This window comes from Osmerus mordax, chromosome 27 (assembly GCF_038355195.1).
Source record: "Osmerus mordax isolate fOsmMor3 chromosome 27, fOsmMor3.pri, whole genome shotgun sequence".
Classification (NCBI taxonomy): domain Eukaryota; kingdom Metazoa; phylum Chordata; class Actinopteri; order Osmeriformes; family Osmeridae; genus Osmerus; species Osmerus mordax.
Genome location: NC_090076.1, coordinates 4,834,905 through 4,858,738, shown reverse-complemented (window position 1 = coordinate 4,858,738; position 23,834 = coordinate 4,834,905). Strand labels below are relative to the sequence as shown.

General features: G+C 47.2%; 1 protein-coding gene across 1 annotated transcript; it reads left to right on the top strand.

Moving 5' to 3' along the window:
- Positions 1 to 1,847: 1,847 nt before the first annotated feature.
- Positions 1,848 to 22,011, top strand: ghrhrb (growth hormone releasing hormone receptor b). Its single transcript, XM_067230388.1, has 13 exons — positions 1,848 to 1,946; positions 7,238 to 7,346; positions 14,176 to 14,283; positions 17,769 to 17,869; positions 18,917 to 19,014; positions 19,102 to 19,234; positions 20,078 to 20,231; positions 20,485 to 20,545; positions 20,668 to 20,737; positions 20,894 to 20,985; positions 21,112 to 21,241; positions 21,367 to 21,408; positions 21,823 to 22,011. The coding sequence occupies exons 1-13, from the start codon at positions 1,848 to 1,850 to the stop codon at positions 22,009 to 22,011; spliced, it is 1,386 nt and encodes a 461-aa protein (XP_067086489.1).
- Positions 22,012 to 23,834: the final 1,823 nt, after the last annotated feature.

The window sequence follows — 23,834 nt, the reverse complement described above, 5'->3', positions numbered from 1 at the left end:
GGGGGGGGTCATCAGGTGAGGGGGCAGATCTTGACCTCCGTGCCCTCAACCCTCAGATGGACGCCATGGAAGGACAAGTTGGGAGGACGGTTGGAGGACGCATCTGGCCTCGTTCGTCCCCTGGGTGTCCTCTGTGGGCCGTGGCTCAGACCGTGTCTGATGGTGGGGGACACAGCTGTTAGCAGTAGGTGTCCTGCTCTGACAACACATCCTGTGGACGCACACACACACACAGGCACGCACGCACACGGCACGGGGGAAGGATGTTCGAGTCTTTGGGAAAACAGAACACGGGGTCGACCCAGTCTCGAGCCAAGCATCTGACGAGGCTGAGAGGGTCCTGTTCACATGGTGAGGTTGTCCGCCGGCCGCGTGTCTAATTCTGGTGTTGTTCTCCTCCACAGTTCTCTGTTGGGGTTGTACATTAGGGTATTTTCATGTGCTTGTTGAAAACACAGCTGGTTTGGATATCAAGGGATGGTTCTAGATGTTTTACCAGTTCAGCAGGGTTCAGCTGGGTTTAAACTGAAAGAAAAAAAAAAACGAACGAGAGAATCAAAATCAGTTTATACTGTATGTAACATGTCAAGGAAGACAACGATGAAAATAAGATTGAGATGACAGCCAATAAACCCATGAGTGATGATATTGGTTGATGTAAAGCACACTGTGCTAAGCTTGAATCAATATTTTGCATCATGCCGGTATGCTGAGGTAGGTTTGGGTTCTTTTTCCATTGATATGATTGGGAATAGAAAGGGTAGAGGAGATGGATATCAATGAGACAATCATAATAAATTGTCTCAACCCCGAGGAAAAAGTCAAGTACCTATCTTCCAGTGGATATTTCACTCTGCTCAATATTGCTGCCGACTCACACAGTATATTGCAGAGGAACACAAGCAAATCCACACACACACACATACATGCACACATACACGCGTGTCTTCACACATGCATACACATGAACTCAAATATAGTCCACAATTTCCTGGTTGGAGTCTTACAACAATACTTTTCATTTTAGATGAGGACTTTCATAGGTCAGGACAATACAGACAAATGTGTTTGTATGCCTACAGTATGTATGCGTAAGTTACATATTTATAACTATCAACTAAATTGCTTTTGCAAATTTACAGTACAATACAGTAGGCTATGATAAGACAAAATCAAAATGAATAAGTAAATGGTTTGAAATGATTGTATTTTGTTTGCTGGTGTAAAACGCCTGTGAAGTCCCATGCTGCTGAATTCATATGGAAACATCATCGGGTCGCTTTCCAATAGGCTAGCTGACCTCTAATCATTTCGTTAACCAACATTGTACACAGTAATTACACGTCTCATCGATGTATGCAAGAGTGCTAGGCTTCATGTCCTAATTAGCTCAACTTTAAAAAGGTTAAAAGTGCGTATTGATTGACATTACTGATTCTGTTTCAATAAGCTTAGGCTATAGGTTGATTTAGGTAATTTTGTGTTGCATTAAGAGTAAACAAATATGGCACATTCGTAGCCAACCAGCTGCGTGTGCGCAACCTGTACTAGTCACAGTGGTTTTTCAGGAGAAGGCGCGCGCCCTTTCCGTTCATTGGAGTGCTGAACCTCTTACCGGGATGAGGTCCCGGCGACGATGCATTTGTCTACCCGTTTGATTACTGCAACACTTGTCAGTAACGAAGGAATGCGAGAGGACGAGTGAGTTTTTTTTGGCAAGAACTAATAACAAGGATGAGAATAGCCTAATGAAAGTGTTTCATTGACAAACGAGAGTTGAAGAGGCTGATTTCGACTGGATTGTTTGTCTTCTAGTTTCACTGTACCAATCAGTTGAACCTGAATCTATGACTATGACACTTACCAAAACTCTGTCATTATCTAAAAGACGGATGTCCGTGTTATTGTTCTACGGACTGTGGCTGTACCTGAACGCTTTTAAATCGGTAAGTTACAGTAATACAAAATATTTACATGAGTAATTTTATTCGCTGTTTAAATTGATTAGCGCAGGCATATTCCAGGGGCGATTTTAGGATCAGACCTTTAGGGGGGCTCAGCCCACAATGAAAATGTGACATGGATACAGTCCCTTGCAAAAGTGTTAAACTCCCTTGCTAATAAAGCAAAACATTTCACTGGATAACAATTTACATTTAGTCATTTAGCAGACGCTCTTATCCGGAGCGACTTAGAGTAAGTACAGGTCCATTCCCCCCGAGGCATGTAGGGTGAGGTGCCTTGCCCAGGGACACAACGTCATCTGACATGGCCGGGAATCGAACTGGCAACCTTCAGATTACTAGGCCTACTAAATATTGAATGAATGAAAAAACTAAGAAGGTCCCTTTTTTCATGAACTACCAGCATCAAATGAAACGATGTGTCAACAATAAATAAATATTGTTTTCACACACAAAAACTTATTTAAGATAATAATAATAATAATTCATAATCTTTTTCTTTTTTACATTTGTATTATTATTTTTAGGGGTGCTGAGATGAAATGTAGGTGTGCTTGAGCACCCCTAAAAAGAGTCTCAAATCACCACTGGCATATTCAAAGAAACCCCCATTCTTGATTTCCTTCACTTATTTTTTCTCTCACAAACATTTAATTTGATTAATGGAAACAGTTCCAAATTCTGTATTTCAAGATAATTAGCTCACTCTTGTGAACTTGCTCCACGATAATTTTTTAGACTGCAGTCCAACAGTCAAAGGTGTAAAACCCTGGAGAATAGCCCACCAGTACATTAAGTGAGTAGACTAATCAATCTCAGAACAGCGCCCCTAAAACCGCACCTTGAATTGGCCTTTGGCATGGATGTCCGTGAGTTGTAGAGAAAGAGAGAACATTCTTAGCTTCCCTCGTGACTCTATTAGTACAGTGATATTGTAGACACTCTCTTCTTTACTGTGCCTTCTGCACAGCCATGGCTCTATAAAACTATTTGACAAAGGGAAAAGCATTCATGTTCATCTTCCTATTGAAATATTCAAAACCTTTGAAGCCGTTCTACTAGGCCATTGAAAAAGGGAATTCATGGAAAGATGGAAAATCATGTGCTATATTTTTCTTTCATATATAAAAATCATATTTAAAACGTAAGTGTAAGTCATGCACGTAATGTATGCGAAAAATAATTTTCCTTGTTATTCTTGTTAGTCTGTTATTAAAACTCACACCTCATTAGTGAAATTGGTCCAGTCCCATTGTAGGCTAATATGTAAAACTCCAGACAACCGACTCCAAACATGGAGGAGTAGTACACCCCACGATATTCTCCTAAATCTATTGCATGTTTCAAACAAAGTCCTGAAAGAAAATCCCAATTAGCTAAATATATGCCATCCACATCTTAATGAACAATAAGACAGCTGGATTAATACGTTGCGTTGGAGTCATAGTCTATAGTCATTTCAGACTGCTCTGAGCCAAAGCTGGCCTTCACCGAAATGCTAATGATCCTATACTTTCATTTATTTGCAGTTTTCCTGAGGGTGCTATGTATAGCCTTACGGATCAGGACTCTCTCTCTCTCCTTCCTCTGTCTCTCCTCTTCTCTTCTTCCTCTCATTCATTCATCCCTTTAATTCCCTCCAAGTATTAATATCAAGATATCAATGTCTAGTTCAGAAATATATTTTGGATTTTTGGCATGGGCATGTGCTGTCAGTGACCAGTGAATATCTGTGGTAAAGAAAAATGCTAATGGCGCCACCCTATTTCCACAGTAACCTGTCTGTTGCATGTTAAACAGCACACCCTCTGCAAGAACATTTCCAGCAACTGAGCAGGTGTATAGAGAGACTGACCATGACGGTTTGAACTCGTTACCGTCTGGATCACGGTGTTGTATAACCAAACCAGACTTGTGTACGCGGTGCCTAATAAACAGCTTCACGGCGACTGCCCCGTGGGACTCAGGGTGTCCATAGGCCTCGTTACCATTAGCGACGGTGGTCGTCACACCTGGGCCATGTCGCGTCAAAAACACCTTGTGGTTTCGATCCCACTGAACGGCCAGAGATATGTGTGATTAGAGTGAGGGAGATGGAGAGGCTGGCTTTGGGCTGTTGGTGCCCTATGATAATGACATGGTGAAGGCCGCTATTAGATTACCATGTAATTGGATGCTCCTAACCAAAGCCATTTCCTGTGTGTAGAGGGCTAGTCTAGGATAAATTATCGCTAACCATCAACGTGTTGTACATAACGAGTCCATAAGTGTGCCTATAGGAGCATTGGGTAATGGGATTAAACCACAAACACACACACACAAACAGACCCCCCCCAACACACATACACACACACACAACCGCATACACACATTTAGACTTTCTTCTCCACTGTAGATAAAGCTACAGTCTGAATCAGATTGACCCAAAAAGGGGACATCAATTGACTGTGCTTGGCTGCATGTGTCATAATGTGTCTGTATTAAAATAATCTGTCAGGTCACCCGTCTCTATCTTGTTGCATTAATGCCAAACAGTGTGCTGGCCCATTTGTTGATACAGTACATCAAATTACAAAGAGACTCGAGGCCACACATTTATGGCTGTCGTGTGTCATTTTGTTTGACACATGAAGTCTTTTTCATTAAAAAAATCCTGTCTGGCGACTTGTTTGGCACCATGGATTTAGTCGGTAATCCTTAAATCAGAGATAAGGATGAGGTATGAGTATTCACACAAGCCATGGAGAGGAGGAAAGTTATTCTGTTGAGCTCGTCTTTCTCGTTCTCGCTCTCCCTCCTCCACTTTTCTTTCTATCTCTCCCTCCCCTCTTCTCTTCCTCTCTCGCTCTCTCCCTTGAACCCTTCTTCTCTCTCTTTCTCCCACCACCACTCATCTTCTTTTCTCTGTCGCTCCCCCTCTCTGTCTCTCGCTCTCTCTCTCTCTCTCTGTCTCTCTCTCTCTCTCTCTCTCTCTCTCTCTCTCTCTCTCCACCCTCTACCTCTCCACCCCCTCTCTCTAAGCCTCCGTCTGCCACGCATCTTCCTCTACCTCTCGCTCTTTCTCCTTCCTCCCGTCTTCTCTCCCTCTCTCGCTCTCCCCCTCGACCCCTCTTCTCTCCCTCTCTCTCCTTTTCCTCTCCACACCCTCTGCGACACAGGGTATCTCATTCCGAGTGGAGGAAGGATTTAGTAGGTGCATTCTCTGCATGCATCTGTCAGAGTTAGGGAACCTATCATGGAACTCACTGCTGGGTGAAGTGCAGGGTAAGGCCGGATTTGTCTTTTTCTCTCTCTCTCTAGTCTTTTGGCAACTGAAAAGCTGGGCTCATAGTAGTAACAGACTCTTGTTTCCTCCAGCAGTGAACTCCCACACATAGTTATTGTTCCTCACACCTAAAGCTGCCTTCCCAGCCTAGATTCCCCAGTGCTTGTACAGATAGCACGACATTACACCCCCAACACGCACGCTAACGCGCACACGCATGCGAGCGAGCACACACACACCTGGAAGGAACGGCGTGCTGACAGATGCAGTACAGCGAGCGATGGGTTGTGAAGGGCCATCCGTTTGGCTGTCCAATCAGTGTGAGTGTGTCCTCTCCGTGGACAGCTCTGCCCCAGCAGCACTGCCAGTAGGGGTCGAAGGTCACGTTCACCTGCAGAGTCGCCATCTGCCCAGGGACGCGGGGCGCCCGCTGATGATGTCATGCACCAGCAGGATCAAATGCACATCGTTGGCCGCGAAGAGACTCGAACGTTAATTACTGATGCACTTCTGCAGACATACACATCTCTCACACGCATTTTTATTGACGCGTGCATGCTCACACACACACATACATCTTTTCTCGCACACTCTCAGACACTCTTTCTCGCACATGCTCAATTACACGTCAGCACATACGTAGATAGTTAGCGATCCCCCCTTTTTTTGTTTTGATTTGACATTTGTCTCAATTTACTCATGAGGTGAAGGGTCACTTCCCTTCTCTACTTTCCCTCAATGCAGACGCGGGGAGTGACGAGAAGTCAACGATGTGAATCTCTTGAAGTGCTAATCGGCACGAAGCTGCAAGACACACATACTGTCTTCAAATCCGTTTTTCCGTCGTTTTTTTTTGAGGACCGTTTTCTCCTGTGCGTCAATTCTGATGTTGTGGAGTTTTTTCTGTCTCCCTTTTCCCCCCCCTCTCGATCCTGTGGAAGAAATTGGGATTTCCTGTGTGCTTACATTAATCACTAATCAATAGAACTAGTCATTGGATACTAGTTAGTACGTTTATCATGTAAGCTTGCTGTTAATAACAGTATATTGTGTCTATGTGTCAGGTTAATAGATGTTCGGGGTCAGGAGAAAGTACTGGCTAAACGGTCCTTGTCATGACTACAAGGAGAGCTCCAACTATGAACTCTCTAGTGTGAGAGTTGTTATGTGTTGGGAGCAGTGAATCTTTTCTCTGAGACTGTTGTAACGTCATTCCTGCCTGACTGTCACAATCTATGTTTACATTCTTGTGCCCTATAAAAGATGGTCCTCCGGCTTTCGGAGCGGAGAGAGACCTGGTTGAGACCTAAGCTTGGTGTTGTGTTGTCATTTATGGTCAGAAGACTGGTTTTCTCTCCCAATGTGCAGATTGATAAATACGTATTAAAATCCAGAACTCAACTGAACTTAGTCACTCCGTTTATGAAGAGACGGACAAACACTTTCTTCATCAATCCCACGCCTTGCACACGGCGAGAGGCGACAGAGCCTGAACGGGGGAAAACAACGTCAGATGTTTTGAACCCCCAAAAAAAGAAAGCCGGTTTGGTTGCTCGTCGGAGTCCGTGGGCGAGGATCCCATCGCCGCAGTGGCTGCCAAGCGATGCTGTCAGGATGTCCCGGTCCAATGAGCCGCTCGCTCGCTCACTGTCTGTCTGTCAACCACAGGTCTCCGTCAGTGTCTGGTGGGGGGGGGGGGGGGGGGGAGGGGTAGAGGGGATGACAGTGACAGATGTTGCACAAATGACGAAGAGAGAGCGATGGGGATGAGGTTTCAAAAAAAGGGTGCCGGGGGGGAGGGGGGGGGGGGAGAGGTGAGTGTGTGTCGGGGAGGGCGGGCTAGTGGCCGATGGGAGCCCTTCCCAACCACGCGGCGAGTCCGATGGCGCTCGGACCGACTCGGCGCCGTCGAAATGTCTCCAGACGAGATTTTTCCCGACGCTCTCCGGCGTGGCGCCGTGTCCGCGGTATCGGTGACTGACGTCCCTGTTCTCTGACCTCCCCGCAGGCCGAGGCGATCCACCCCGACTGCGCCTCGGTGGCCCATCACATGCAGGCTCAGGAAGCCTGCATGAAGACTCGCAAACAGGAGAGCCGCAACCGATCCACCACGACAGGTCAGTATGCACTATATATCTATAGTCTAATATACTACATTATCCACCCGGGAACTCATGATATTCTGCGATTTATGCTAAGGACCCAGTACAGTGATTTATATTGCCCAGGGCCGAGTCATCGATTGCGGAGATGAAGAACATCCATGCCCTTCATCGGTGATTAAAACTGTAGGGAGCTTATCCACCCCTTCTCCAGGTTACTGGGATCTAGGCCAGAGGAACCATGGAACATTAGCAGGTGTAATCAGGTGTGGCAGTTTCCCCCCCCCCACCCCGATTCGAGGCGCTCCGTTGAAACCAGAGCCATCTCGTCTCGCTCGGGGACAAAGATGAGGATCAATGGAGACTCCCATCATTATCGCTCCCATGGCCGGTGTCCATCGCGCGTCGGGAGCTTTCGGCGCCATCTGGGTTTTCGTTTTTTTTTTCAGACCTCCTTTGTTTCGGCTTTGGGAGTCGCTCAACGGGGGTCACTTCCATTGCGTAGCCATCTTGGAAAAGGAGAGCGGGGAAGCGGGGCGTGAGGAAGGCCGGGCCCGCGAGAAAACATCTGCTCCCGCCGCAGCTGTTGTCACTCAAATCAATTACGATGGTTTGTCACGGTTTTCTCGCGATCGGCTCCGCCGGGAGGTGGGGGCTGTTATTATCGGGTGTGGTCAGTGCGGCGTGGGGTCTTCACCAGCCAAGTCCCTTCTGGGGGGGGGGCAGTGGGGGGGTTGTGTGGGAGGGGGGGGGGTTATGTGTGTGTGTGAGTGTGTGTGGGGGGGGAGGGTCAGAGAGGAGGGGGGTCGCTGCGCCCGCCTCCCCCGTACACCAATTCAGCCCTCAGACTCCCCCATCTCCACCCCCCCCCCTCGTCTGGTGGCCGCACCGGACGGCAAACGTGTCTAGTGCGTCACCGGCGGGGGCGGGGCTGACGCACGGGAGCCCGGAAGCAGACATGAATATTCATGACTTGTTGACCTGAAGGACGTAACAGAACAGCCTGGCCCAGAGGGTTGAGACAGACAGCCCTCGGCAGTTCTCTACAGCCACTCACACACCCTCCCAGCTACCCTGGGAGCTGGAAAGAGGCAGGCTAGGACTGGATGGGTCTCGGCTGGTCAGTGTTTTCCACCGCTTATCCGGGCACCGACGACTTGTTTTTGACCCAGCACCTCACAAACTTCTGCCAGATAAAAAGTGAACAAATAGTTCATTTGTCTTCAGATGAGAAGGACGCAGAGAAGGGGGAAAGGGAGGGGAGCTGGATCAGAGGTGGAGGGGGTGGGTGGAGATGGTGGTGCTAGGGGCTGGTGTCGGGGTGGTGGTGGTGGGGGGTGATGAGAGGGTGGAGATGGCGGTGCTAGGGGCTAGTGTGGGGGCGGTGGTGGTGGAAGTTAATAAGGGTCAGCCACGAAGAGCTCTCGTCTGGCCTTCCCACGGCCTAATTACCGGTCAGCTAATGTGAGGGAAAAGACGAGGAGCTGAACGACGCTGACATCTGTGGAAACGATGAAAGGATCACAAGGTTAGAGAGAGGACAGGACGGATGGTGGAAAGGCAGAAATAATTGAGTGATGCAGGGGCAGGAATGTGAACGGCAGGGGAGTCGCCAGCCGTGTTTTACCGTGGCTGCAGCCCCGGACCTTTTGGGTGTAGTCCCGAATGTAATTTGAATATCTCAATGATATCTATAGATTTTTTAAACAATGTGTGTGATGTGGGAGTTTTCGTACATCGTTTCGTACATACATTTCGTACAGCCTGTCAAAAGAAATGAAGTGTCTCTAGCATGTCAGTGAATGTCGCTAGCTCTAACTAGCTAACTGAAGGGGTGTGGGTCGGGTGGTTCCCCCTGAGTGACAGTCAGTGATAGCAGGAGGAGCGTCAGCGGGAAGATACCAGAGGAGAAATGGCAGAACATAGTAACAACAAAACGATTTTTCCAAAGGAGGAGTAAAGATAAGAATCTAGCTTGTAAAAAACCTTTGAAATTGCCTGTTGATTTATGATATAATCGGATTTGGCACATACATTCATGATAACAATTAGTGTCAATTAATGTCTATATTACATAAAGCTCCAAAAACTGTATTTTGCTCTCAAAATTTGCAAAATAATTTGCTTGCACGTGGTTCGTGCTCACATTCTAAGATTATGTCTGTAGCTGAGGTCAAATTAAGCACAGGCTACTCAAGGTCCGATATTAGGTTTGGGCTAAGCCCCGAATGTTAACTATGCCTGGCAATGCCCCTGGTGAATGGAAGTAAACAGTCTTATTTGGGGACAGTTATCAATAAACGGACTTGCTTCAGGTCGTTGTCAGGTGAATGGTGTCATTTGGTGTGTGTACGTACACACTGTGTAAGTTCAAGGTCAAGTTCCTTTATAAAGCACATCGAAAAACAAGAAATCTTGCAACCATAGTGCTGTACAATACAAAAAGAAACACATTTACATCAGAATTAAATAGAAATGGATCAAACAAATCAAACATTGTCAAATGTACAAATAAAACCCCCTGTGCATCTTAGACAACATCATACGCTGTAGAGAAAAGATGTGTCTTTCATCTAGATTTAAATATGACCATTTAAATACGGTCTGGGTGCAAGGACGTCTTTCACCTTTCCCGTTTGGCATTTTCAAGGTACATTGCCCACCCTGACCCTCCTGCCCTGTTCCTCTTAAACACGGCCACTGTCATTAATGGCCTTACCAAAAAGAACTGCAAGGTAGGCCGACTGGTTGCACTCACAAATGTAACAGATAAAAGAGAGAGCACAGTCGAACACGCACGTGTGCGCGCGCAGCACGTGAGTGTGTGTCCGTGCTCCTGCGTCTCAACACGTCCCCGAAGTTACCCTTTTATCGGTTCACAACGAAAGGTTCACAACGAACCATCGTTGTGTTTACCCAACTTTACCCAATACAAAAACAAATAAATAGCATTTTCTTTTAACCTTCGCAATGGCGGGGGTCTGAGACAGCCCGACTGTTAAAAGAAAATTCCTCACTTTGTTTTTGTATTCGGTAAAGTTGTCGCAATACGACGGTGGGTCACAATGACTGATGGGTCAGAAAGTCGCTCATGACTTCAAAGACCACTCGAAGAACATAGGTCGATTCGACAGAGGTCGATTTTGCCGAATGAAGGATTCCACGGTAAATACGTCTTTGTTTCAACAAACATCATGCCAACAAACATCAGTTGGGCAAATGCGTGAGACATGAGAGCCCCGGGTTCATCTGATACAGTATGGGGTTTCTGTTTCGGAAATGGAGGAAATCACCACTGACTGTATGTAACCGGTGTGAATCGGTGAAACTCACTCCTCAGGGATGTAACAGGCCACCCGCGTCAACGAATAGCTAGCTTTTCTTTGGCGTAGCCGGTAGCGGTTGCGCTTGGCAGTAAGAGGTGGCGCGTTCGAGCCGGGGCAGGAACAAACATCGGTCCAGGAAGCCTTCTGACGGAGCGTGGCCGCGTCTGTTCCTCCCCCCATTACACATGCCCGGTGTCTCTTTCTGCCTCCTTCTCTCGCTCTCTCTTTTTGTGCTTTCTTTCTTTCTTTCTCTCTCTCCTTCTTATTTCACCTCTCCATCTCCCAGATGGCCGCGACAACGCAGTAACCCCAGTCACATATCGAATCACGTCTCCCACTGAAGGATCTCGCGTGTCTCTCGCGTCCAGACGACACCCAGCATTTTGCGCAATATCGTAAACAGTGTTAGGGACAAGGGCTGTCAGCGTGGAGGACAGAGGCTGTATTAAGTTGTGCACTGTAGCCCTCAGCCTGGGGGGGGGGAGGGGGGGGGGAGGGAGGGGGGAGATTGAAACTTGAGAAGAGAAAAGACATGATCGCCAGCTCTCAGTTCTCTCATCCAACCTAATTCAGGGCCCTTGGCAAACCAGATCATGTCGGTACTGCAGCCCAGGACGATATAAACCATGTCTTTCCAATAACGCTGCTCCTCTAGTGGACTATAAACCTCTATAAATGTCAGATGATGGATTTTTTTTTCTTTTTTTATATTTACTGGACGTACTGCCGCGACGCACAAAAGACCAGGAGAGACAAGATTCTGACCGGAAAACAGGCATACTTGACTCCATGTCCTCTCACCTCTAGGCATTTCAGACCGCAGGTTTTTCGAGAGCTTAAAGAACACAGTATAAATCAGAAGATAGTGGAGTCACTGGTGAACCTTTTAGTGTCCCCCTGTAATACCCTTCTCCGAGGTAAGATAGAAAGATAGCTCGAGCTTTGATTGGAAAGCTTGCAAACGTTTGTCGAGCCCAACTTACGGTGCACGTCGCGCGTCCATAAGTACGCACGTGATTTGGGGTTCGTCATTCTACGCTCACATGGATAGGCCTAAAGAAGGAGTCATAGGTTCAGCTATCCTAATGGAAATAACCGCTCGTGAAATAGAATGGCCACGAAAACGACAAAAGAGACGATTCATTTTGCTTGACACGCAAAGTTTCCGTTTCGGAGAGTGAGGAGGAGGGCGTCTGAGCCAGGCGATTAGGCTACTTAGTGCACCTGCGGATGGAGAAAGGGAGAGAATCCCTCCATTCATCCATCACTCCAGCTCCATTCTCTGACAGAGAGCAAGACTCGAGCTAATAGCTACCTAACGAGGTTGATTACTAAGGCTACTGGCGACACCTCTCAGCCTTCAAACTCAGCACAATGGGAAGAATTTCTCTTTCGTGTTGTGCAGCCGTAAACAAATATAAGAGTGGTCGTTCATTAGCCGGAATTCTATTAGCGCCCTCAACTGAACAGCCCGATGCTAAACACGGCCATCCTTTTCCATACACGTCGCGGTAGATATGACGTTAACGACACGGCCGTTATATATCGCCTGAAAACTTTGTTTGACCAGGGAGAAAGGACGACGCCAACGTGACTTGGCAACCTCAAAACAGAATTCCCGGTGTCAGCCAAAAGCTATTTTTTATTATGAATGAGAAGTCGTCTGACTCAGTGCCTGTTTTAATTGATGCTGGTCTGAAGGTCTTTGATGTTGCAGGCATTCCGGCTGGGGAGAGAACGAGAGAGAATGAGAGAGAGACAGAGACAGACAGAGAGAAAGAAAGAGAGAGAGAGATAGATAGAGAGAGATGGCCCTCTCATTACCACTGGAATAACATGTCATAGAAGCCATGTGGGCGACAGAGAGGAGGACTTCAAATGTCACTAAATCAAACGCTCCTCTCCCCAGACTTGGGGGAACCCCCTAGAAAAATGCAGTTTTTCTTTATGGGATGAGAACTAATACATTAGGGGTAGAAATTTACTAGAAATCCAGACATTCAAGCCGACTGAAACTGTTTAAGAATGGAATGGAGAGAAGCATATAGTTTGAAGAGAGAAAGAGAGAGAGAGAGACAGGATGAGTCACAGGGATTGACATCCAAGGGTTCATTAGCATTTGGAATAGATTGTCTCGTCTCTTCTCTAAGACCTTGGTCTTATCTCAGGAGTGCCTCTGCCTACTCAATCAGAATTAGACACAAATCCCAAATTGAACAAACCTTTCATTAGCTTTCAACAGAGTCAAATACATATTCTATTTGTCTTTCTGTTTCACTCTGTCTTTCTTCCTTCACCTTTCTCCAGGTGAACAAATCAAACGTGGTTTGTGGTGACAGTATGTGTGTGTGTGATGTGTGAGTGTGTGGGGAGTGATTCAGCACGTGCCTGCCTTTGCATGTTTGTGAAAAGGGCCAGATATGGAATTTTGGGTGTAAATTATGTGTGTGGAACCACATATTCTGTGTGTATATTTGCGCACAGGTTATAAGCGTGTCCAACAACGAGAAACAATTAGCTTACCAGAAAGGCCATAGAGAAGAAAAGGATCTTTGGATCTTCCGTTGAAACGCTACCCTTGAGCTCCCATTAACATCACGCCGATGAAAGAGAGAGAGAGTGAGGGAGAAACGGGGGGAGAAAGAGATAGAACTAGAGAGCGATGGAGAGAGAGTGAGGGAAAGAGAGAGAGCATGAGAGAGATAGGGACGGAGGGAGGGAGAGAGAGGGGGGGAGAAAGAGCTAGAAATAGAGAGGGGGATGAAGAGAGAGGAAAAATGGATAGAGAGAGGAAGGATAAGGAGAAGAGCACGTGTGTGTGAGAGAGAGAGAGAGAGAGAGAGAGAGAGAGAGAGAGAGAGAGAGAGAGAGAGAGAGAGAGAGAGAGAGAGAGAGAGAGAGAGAGAGAGAGGGAGTATATTTGGATAAGGCTCTCTTTGTGGACGTGCTATCTATCACCTCAACCCATGTCGCACTTCACTTCAACACACAATTTACCTTCCCCTTCCCTGCCCTCTTCCCAAACGTCCTCCCTCACCCAAGTAATATGACACAACCCCCATTACACGACCCCGAAGAAGAAGCAGTGATGTTTTTAACACCAGTATTTAGCGTTAGCCGTGCATGGGCGCTTTCTTCGTTTGACTTTCCAACAGGAATTCCTGCCAGTTGTCCATCCATCCACACTCTCCAGGATCATATCTTATTTTTTTTTACCAGTGGGGACTCCTGACATTAACCATCTTTCAGGGGTTGATGAAGATTGGATTTACATTTTCAATTACCTTCCAGGTCGACCTCATTTTCTTGTACAGGCTAGCACTGGTATTCTCAAACAGCCAAGAAATTGATTATTAGTCTTTATCTTAAAAATTGTCCTTCAGCTGAACCCTATTATGACATATAGCTTTATAAAGTTCACCGCAGACTCATGTATAGAGGTGTAAATCAGTTTTCTGCCGGTCCGCTGAAGGGAAGTGACACGCCATCCTAACATCCTGTCTTCCTGTGTCCGTCAGGCTGCCGGACGGAGTGGGACGATATTCGCTGCTGGTACCGTGCCGAGGTTGGCCAGGTCGTGAGCGTCTCCTGCGCTAACGTGTCCCAGCTCTTTGCCAACAACCAAGGTAACGCCCGTCTAACCTTTGACCATGTGACCTCTATGAAAATACCAGGAAGTCGCTGAAGCATGACAGGTAGCAATGTTTCGGTCTCATCGTTACTAGGGAAGCCGGAGACACATGATTAGCAATAAAATAGCTCAGCACTGGCTGTGCCGTTGTGTTCCTACAGAGACAAGTTTGTTTGTTTGAACTTTGACACTGGTTTCCGCTGGCCTTTCAAAGCACAGCCAATGAGATAAGAGCTGTAGGGTATTTGATGTAGCCGACATGGCATAACACTAGTAACAATAATAGAATTCTAACACTCAGTGTTTCAGAATTCACCAAACTGTACCGTAAAAACATCATGTACGGGAAGGAAGAGCAACACATGGCGAAACCTAATCAGTCAGATGGGGTGTTTGGACCTGGATGAGATTTTCCAGGACTTTCCTTCTTTTGCATAAAACTGAAATGCCTCGTACACGAAACGATGTGTGATGTTCTTCACACACTGCGGTTAGCGCTCGTGTTGTCCAAAAACACGTGAACAGCTACCTTGCGCACCGGGCGCGTACCTCTACGTTGCCCCTGCCCCGAGTGTCTGCTCCCTGCACCTCACCTCGTGGTGAACGGAGACCACATTTCTTATCACGACTCCACAGTTTGAATATTTGGACATCCATCTTTGGAGTTTATAATTCGTCTGAGTGGCCAAGGTTATATTTAGCCTCTGTGGATGTGTGTTATGGTCGGTGTGTGACAGTGTTTTGAACGAAGAACTGGGCCCATTGTGGACTTAGGATCTTACGGATTCCTCCACTGTGAGATAAAGCTCTGCTTCTCCAGGCTGTGTATACATGACACCACACCCGCCCAGCTGGCCCGCCCAGCTGGCCCGCCCAGCCAAGAAAAACAAACAGCCACAGACTCTCATGCCTCGTAAAATGGTTGATGTTAGATAAGAGTAGCCGTTGTAAATGCGCGTTTGTGCACACCCAGACACGCCCCTGTGTGCGTGCAGTGCCGTTTGTACAAGGACCGGTAACTTGTGTCCGCTCTGTGTATCTCCTTGGAGTCCAAAACAAACTTAGCGACGTCCATATATATATATGCGGAGACAGCTTTATGATGTGCATGTGGAGGATTTGTGTTTTGTGTGTGTGTGTATGTGTGTGTGTGTTGAGGCAGGGGTGCTGTGTGTGTGTGTGTGTGTGTGTGGGGGGGGTTAAGTTCTTATTTTTCTCAGTGAATGAGGGACTGCTCAATAACAAGTGAAAAAGAAAGAAAGAGATGAAAAGAGAGGGCGAGAGAGAGAGAGAGAGAGAGAGAGAGAGAGAGAGAGAGAGAGAGAGAGAGAGAGAGAAAGAAAGAAAGAAAGAGAGAGGGACCTAAAGGGAGAGACCCACCATAAAGCTCTTGCTGAAGAGAGAGCGAGTGAGACAGAGACGGACGCAGAAAGAGCCCTCATTAAAGCTCACCGTGTCACTTGAGCTCGGGCTTCAGTGTGTGGAGGTGTGGGGTGAGGGGGAGGGGGGGGGGGGGCCTTGGAGAGGGTAGGGGAGGAGGGGGTGTTATGGTTAGTCGTTCACAACCTCTTAACTCAGTTCGGGATAGGTGCCCTCTCCCCGGCTTCCTCCCCCTCAGACTCCCCCTATGGGTGAGACGTCCACGAGGTCCGTGGATCCCGCCCGGCGAGAGGGCGAGAAACAAAGCGCACACAAAAACAACGAAATAATGGGGAAAATCAAAGGGTTTGCTGGGAGAGTCAAGAGTGTGAGAAAGGAGTGTTAGCGCTGCTCGTTAGCCACATTGGTTCAGCGTTGTTCTGTCTCTGGGGTCTTAGCCCTGGCCCTGGCCTGCTCTTGGCTATCTCGCTCAGCCAGCTAAATCACCCGCCCCCTGACAATGTCTGCAGGGCTCCAAGCTACGCTAAGCACGCCGCAATATGCTAATGCTAAAACATGGAGAAGAATTCCGACAGGCTAAGTTTTCAGTCAAACCACCCACAACTCAATCCCTCACACTCTACCACGGCAGTCTTGCGGAAAAAAACGGACAAATGTATATCCATAATCCACACGGCGCGTTGTTTTATAGGCCAATGTGGGTCTCACTACGAGTTCAATGTCCTCCCTCCACACAATCTCATACTTTTAACTTTTCTCTTGGTCTCTCTCTCTCGCATGCATACGCACACACACAGTTCAATATGGATCTTGTTTGCAGTAGAACTTGTGGGAGTGTGTCCAGTCTAACTAACTCTCGACCATGCAGGGACATCCTCCTCAGTTACATCCTCCAACATTCATTCATATTCATCATATCCCTCGGGTCATTGGTCCTTGAGACATCCAGCAGAGCTCTGAATGAAGTGGTCAGGGCAAGTTACTATTCTGTTACAAGCGGTTATAATTCTTCTGTGTAAACACGTGTGCACATGAACAGGATGCCATAGTGTGTAGCTTGGAGATTCATGGCCGACAGCTGGAAGGCTGTGTGTGTTCAGTATGTGTGTGTGTGTGTGTGTGTGCATTGTGAAGCATTGAGTACAAGACCGCTTGTGTGTGTGTGTGTTTTACGATGTGTGTTATCAGTCATCTTTCCTCCAGAGAATGAGGGAGAGGCGCATCTCCATATGCCCCCCCCCCCTCCCCATGTTATTAGGAAGCAGATGGAATTATGGTCCGTCCCATTAAATCCTAATGAACAGGGCGGGAGGGATATATCTCCTGTGACCAACACTCCTCGTCCATCACAGCATCAGCATATGTCACCGTGTGTGTGTGTGTGCGCTTGCGTGTGTACGTGTGTGTGTTGTGTCTCTTCGGCTCACTCCATCCATCATGACGGTGGCCCAGTTATGTCAGTGAATTTCACCCGTCACAGAAAATGGACGGTTGTCCACAACAGATAACGCGTCTTGCACGTAGGAAACGTCTCGGTGACGAGGGATTGGGCGCAAGTGACCTCACCCAACGTTTCCGGGACCCAGTGGTTCAAAACAGCGACGGTATTACTGGACGGGCTATCTCTGGGTGTTGCCAGGAGTCTAGATGTATCAGCCGAGATAAACCACCAAGTCATTCTGACCCTCACTGACCCTTAGCTGCTCTGCATATTCATATCTGTCAAAACACACCAGTCTTGGAATGTGTTGGAGCGCAACCCTGTTGGTGTTTTGTGTCTCTTGAACACACATCCGAAAACACACATACACTAGCAGTTTTTGTTTTGTTTTTGTTTCTTTTTTAGATTGCTTGGACTACTTTGTAATATGTTCATCCTGCCATCTGGCCTTGGTAGGATCTTTAGGCCCAGCTTAGGAGTATGTGCATTCCTGTCCTCTTCCTTCAATGATCTCTACATCCTGTCATCTGTCTTTTTCAGCGACGCAGATATATGTTTTTAGTGTGTGTGTGCAAGTGTGCAAGTGAGTGCCATAATGTTGAAGTACGTGCGTGTACGTTGACATTGGCCTGAGTCTGATTGGCTGCCGTGTCTCCCAGGTTACATCTACAGGAACTGTACGAAGGAGGGCTGGACAGACCTGCACCCGTCGTACGAGGAGGCCTGCGAGTTTGCCGAGGACGCGGAGACCGAGAGCGAGGTACATTTAGTCATTTAGCAGACGCTCTTATCCAGAGCGTGGAGCGTGGAGCTCCGCACTTTCCTTAGCTGTGACTCGCTCGCTCACCCAGAATGACTCGCAGCCTTTGATGTACGTCTTATGTAAACTGCTTCCTGTCTCCCTGTACAGATTTTTTAGGCTCCATCTGTCTTTTTGTCTTTGTGCCAGCCTATCTCCCTGCCGGGCTGTCTGTCTAACTATCAGTCTGCCTGTCTCGCAGTTAGTTTGCCTGTCTCACGGTCAACCTCCTGTCTCACAGTTAGCCTGCCTGTCTCACTGCAGCCGCATTGCTCCTATGCTGAACCTGAGAGGGGATCCGATTTTTGATGAACACAGCCAGGCGGCATTCGTATCACAAGCAGCATCTTCCCGAGCGGAGTATTCCTCACGCGTGAGAGTCGCGGCTCTTGCTGCAGGGCAGGCCCCTGCACCCTCTGGTCAGGTTGGACGTGAAGCCTTAGTCTGAGACGGAGTCCGAAATGGGGGGGTTTGCAGGAAGGACAGATAAAGAGACGAGCTGGGTACAGTCGATCGTTACAGTGTGCAGCCCCCCCGAGGGCGTCCGTCTTCTATCTCCCGCCCTTTCCTACGGCCCCCTTTTATCCTCTTCGTCTGTTTATCCTCATCCCCATTCTCTTCTGCTCTCCTCCCTCACGGCTGAACAGAGGTGTTTACACTGAGACGCACACATTCAATTCCATTCTCCCGCACACTGAAGACCAGACACGTGCGCACACACACACATACATACACACTTACTTCCCCGCCAAGCCAGGGACAAAGAGCTGGAGCATGGCCGCCACGTGATCATGCTAATTAAGAACAGTCTTTCTCCCCAGACAGAAATAAAACTGTATTGTTTCCTGTCTGGAGAAATGAATTAGCTGCTTGCACCGCTTTTTTGTATAATTAGAATTTGTGTTGAGCAAAACAGCATCAAGGGCCAGGTGGAAGGAAGAGATGAGTTTTCCACTTTCCCAGAAAGTGAGATTTACAAAAGCCTTCCGGATTGTTCTTTTTTTCCAGACAACGTACTTCTCGACCTTCCAACAGGTGTACACGGCGGGCTACGCCACCTCCCTCATCACCCTCATCAGTGCCATCTTCGTGTTCACCGTGTTCAGGTAAGCCGGCTGCTCAAATGTAGGTGGGGAATACAGTGGAACGTGAAGGCGCACCAGGAGACAGGAAATGCACTCCCCCTTCAACAGGAAGTTCCACTGCACCAGGAATTACATCCACATCAACCTGTTCTCCTCCTTCATCCTGAGAGCCAGCGCGGTGTTCGTCAAAGATGGGGTGCTGTTCGCCGACGAGAACCTAGACCACTGTTTCATGTCGACGGTGAGTGCAGCATGGCGAGAGAGGGACCTTCTCCATCACCCTCCATCCCTCACCGTTGCGCATGCAATCTTTCCGTGACAGCAGAAGCCCCGAGTGCAAACCCTTGTTCCCACTCCGTGCTTCTGGCAAGACTTGGGGATCAGCTGATCAGCGGCGGCACATTACGGGGCGATGTGAGGGACCGATTTAGAGAAGGACCATGCTTGGGTGTGTGTATGTGTGTGTGTGTGTGTGCGTGCGTGTGGTTCTCGGTCTCTCGTTCACCTTGGGACGGCGGGAGCAACATTTTGAAAGTGAATCCACTTGGGACCCGACTGAGGGATTAGAGAAATAGAAATCTAAAAACGTGTGAGGATAGGAGATAGGGTGGATTGTGACCCCGGGGGGTGCAAGTGGAGGGGAAGGCCGGGGTGGGGATGGTCTCTCTGTAGATAGGCACGGACCCTCATCTTTAGGGGCTTTGAAATCGCCGCCCTGATATCGACCCCAGTCTGAGTAGCCCTCTTTCACACCAGGGGGTCCATATTGACAGTGACCTTGCTCAGAGACTAATTAGAACACGCACACACACACACAAGCCCCCCAAAAACTCTCACACATTAACCGACTGAACCTACACACACAGACCCACGCACGCGCGCGTCATTGAGCAGAGGTTTTCAGATATAAACAGATCGATCCACTTCACGGTGATTATGATCAGTTCCCCCGGGCACCGGCTCTCACACACCTCCCAGGGTCGCCATCGGTGACAGCACAGGCCAATCGGAGTACACGAGAAACATTGCCTGAGACACCGACACGTTACTGCAAAGGCCAAATGTCGACGCTTTCTTCCTGCAGACTTCCTGCAAGTCGGCGGTGGCTTTCTTCCAGTTTAGCATCCTGGCTAACTACTTCTGGCTCCTGGTGGAGGGCATGTACCTCCAGACTCTGCTGGCCCTCACCTTCGTCTCCCAGAAGAAGTATTTCTGGTGGTACACTCTCATCGGCTGGGGTGGGTGTCCCTCTCGCTCTCTTTCTGTCCCAGTCCCGGTCGTTGTCTCTCTTTCTTTCTGTCTCCGTCTCTCCGTCTCCGTCGCACTCTCCGTGTTCGGATTGGTGTCTCTCTGTCTCTCTCTCTTTCCATCTCAGTCTCTCTGTCTGTCTCTGTGGGCGTCTGTTTCTGTCTTTCTCTTCCCCCGTGTCTCTCGCTCTTTCTGGATCTTTCTCTCTCTCTCTCTGGTTCATGCCTGTCGTCTATGTCGCAGGTCTCCCAGCTGTTATACTGATGGTGTGGGTCCTGACGCGCAACTTTTACGATAACCGAGGGTGAGGATGAATCTTGCACTAGCAGATGTGATAGATGCGATTGAAAAAAAACACCCTTTTGAGGGGACGATGTGGATGATGACGGGATGATGTGTGGATGATGTTGCTCTGCCTCTACGTAGATGTTGGGATGACACGGATGTGGCCTTTATCTGGTGGATCATCAAAGGGCCCATCACTGCATCACTGCTGGTGAGACTACAAAAACAAATGCGACTACAAATCCCATCACGACCTAGGCTGTTTTGCCTGTCACTTTATTGGATGGTATGGAATGTGTGTCATTAAGAGGAGAAAAGACAGTCCACAGGGTGTGAGCTCAGCCTAACCACGTCCCCACCTGTTCAGGTCAATTTCATCATCTTCATCAACGTGATTCGAATTTTGGTCCAAAAGCTCAAATCTCCTGGTGTTGGAGGGAACGACGCCAGTCATTTCATGTAAGTCACCGAGAAATATCCTTCCATAAGTACACACACACACACACACACACATTGACACCCCCTCCCACATACACTCATAGATATATTCTTATCTCTGCTCTGTGCGTGCGTGTGTCCTTTCAGGAGACTGGCCAAATCCACTCTGTTCTTGATCCCTCTGTTTGGGATGCATTACATGGTGTTTGCCTTCCTACCAGAGAACACGGGAGAGGAGGCCCGTATCTTCATAGAACTGGGCCTCGGCTCCTTTCAGGTGTGTGCGCGCGCGAGCACGTGTGTGTGTGCCTAGAAACTCGAGCGAGGAGCGTTGTATTTATTTTTATGAGGACATTTACTGCCGTGTTAAAGTGTTGTGTAATATATTGTCTTCTCCCTCAGGGCTTCGTTGTGGCTCTGCTGTACTGTTTCCTTAATGGAGAAGTAAGCAGGGAAGAGTTATACATCATGGAGACAGAGATACATTTGAAGTCATAAACATATATATTTTTTTATTTGATTATATTGTATTTGTATTTTATGTTATATTGTATTTTTATTTTAGATTATATTGTATTTTTATTTTAGATTATATTGTATTTTAATTTTAGATTATATTGTATAGCTCTGCCAGTAGTTTATTTTATTTTGTTGTACATTTTCTAAATTTTCCTTTTGTTCATTATGTTTAAATGTTCACTGTATGCACCTACCCACCTGCCCACCAAAGTAAATTCCTTGTTTGTGACCACCTACTTGGCGATTAAACACAATTCTGATTCTGATTCTGATATGATATTTCCTCACCGAGTAATATATGTCTTGGTGACATTAGTATTTGTGTGTGTGTGTGTCAAGGTCCAAGCAGAGCTGAAGAAGAGGCTATGGAAATGGCAGACTCAGGGCTACATGAGCTACAGTAAGCGGCGTCGCACCCTGTTCACCGAGAGCAGCACCGTCACCCAGATCTCCGTCCTGGAGAAGTCCAGCCCCAAGGAGCCGCCCAACACGGACACCCTGGTCAACAACACCGTGTCCTCGGTCTGAAAGAAGGCAAAAACCCCTGCCTCTCTCTCTCCTCTTCATCTACCTCTCCTCCTCCTCACCCACAGCCTCCTTCTCCTCTTCCCCCTCTTCCTACTCCCCCTAACCCTTCTCTCTCTCCCCTTCTCTCGCGCTGCTTGGCCCTTTTAAAGGACGGATTATACCCTGTGGTGGCCAGACCTCAGATATTTCTCTGAATGTTGAACGAATGAGAAGTTTTGTTTCTTTGCTGAAGTGAAGGGTCACTGGATAAGTTAAAAAGACTGTTCTTTAGGGTCCTTCTCGTGGCTCTACGTTGTGTGCCTGTTAACTAGTTCACGCATTTTATTTGATAACCAAAATATATATAGTTGATTGGTTTCTAGATTGGCCTGCGTATTGCTATGGTCAACGATAATGTTGCTAGTGAATGCTTCAGGTTACCGTAAAGCAGCGGAAACATCGCTTTATTACCCTCCAGCTTCACAAGGACACATACAGGATGTGTCCAACAGGGCAATCTGAATGAGCATGTTGTGCTTGAGTTGCTGCTCCAACTGACAGACATTGTGAGGCGGGCAGTGTGGCTAATGGTCAGGCTAGCATGGAGAAAGGCGTATGAATGGAGGAGGAATCCCACGCCTGTTCCATTTGTGTGAGGGCAGGTGTAGGTGAGGGGAGGCCGTCTGAACAGGTCCAGATGGAAGGAACCATCCAGAAGGCCCCTCTCACAAGGAAACAGTGTTCACAGTGAGACAGGGCTACCATAGGGACCTCATGAGACCTGTGACACCATTCAAACACTGCCAGGGACATTAGTTTGTAGAAAGAGCAGAACATCATGTAGTATCCTCCTCATCAACCAAACTGTACAGTACCGCTTTAACCTTACTGATTTCGACTACATGCAAGATGTTGCACAGTGCATTAGCGCACATCTGGAGCACTAGACTGTAAAACGTGTTTTATTTAAGATTTTGAGGTTTTCTGTTTGAAATTGTATATCGTACTGTCGTGCTGTTGTAAATAGACATGAATGAGTTGTGAGGTGTGAGTGTGCTTTGCACAATTTGTAAGCATTGCTTCAAAACATTTTACAAGGCAGGTTAACCTTCTCTAGAATTGAGTTTGAAGCCTGTATTTTTGTATTGAAAAGGTATGTACACTTCTGGAAGAAACATTATAAATGGTAAATAGGTGGTAATCAAGTTATATTATAATTTAAATAAATCAATATTTTATATATATCAACTGAAAGAACACTTTTAAAAAGAAGACGTGTCACTATTAGGTACTGTATACAGGATAGTGTAGGAAACGGGTTTTATGTCAAAAGATTTGTTACATTAACTATTTGCAAAAGAACAACCCTGAAATTGAATGTTTAATTTGTGATGAATGACAATATATATTCTAACAAGGAAAAAAACACTAAAGCTAAAGTTGTTATTTTGTAAAGGGATACAAAGATATTGTATGCAGTGAAGCTACTGTAAATTGGCTAGACATATTAAATCCAGTAGGATTATTCCTAGTTATTGGAGGATTTTGTGTCTGATTTGAAAGCAACATCTGGCCACCAACTATACACGCTAATGAGACTGGATATGATTGGCTTCAGCAATGTTGCCAAAGCTCCGTTGAATGACTAACCAATCATTATCTTCACTCACTCCTTATGTTTGTGAACCTTGTAGAACAATACTGCCAGTCCACCCCCCAAACAATACAGGGTCTGTGCTTAGAAACACGCTTTACTTGTATTGTATGTATTTTCAATGGTCAGTGTATAAATGTTTAGGCCCTGGGTGATTTGTTGGTGTGTAGGTTTGAAAGGACGAGGTTCT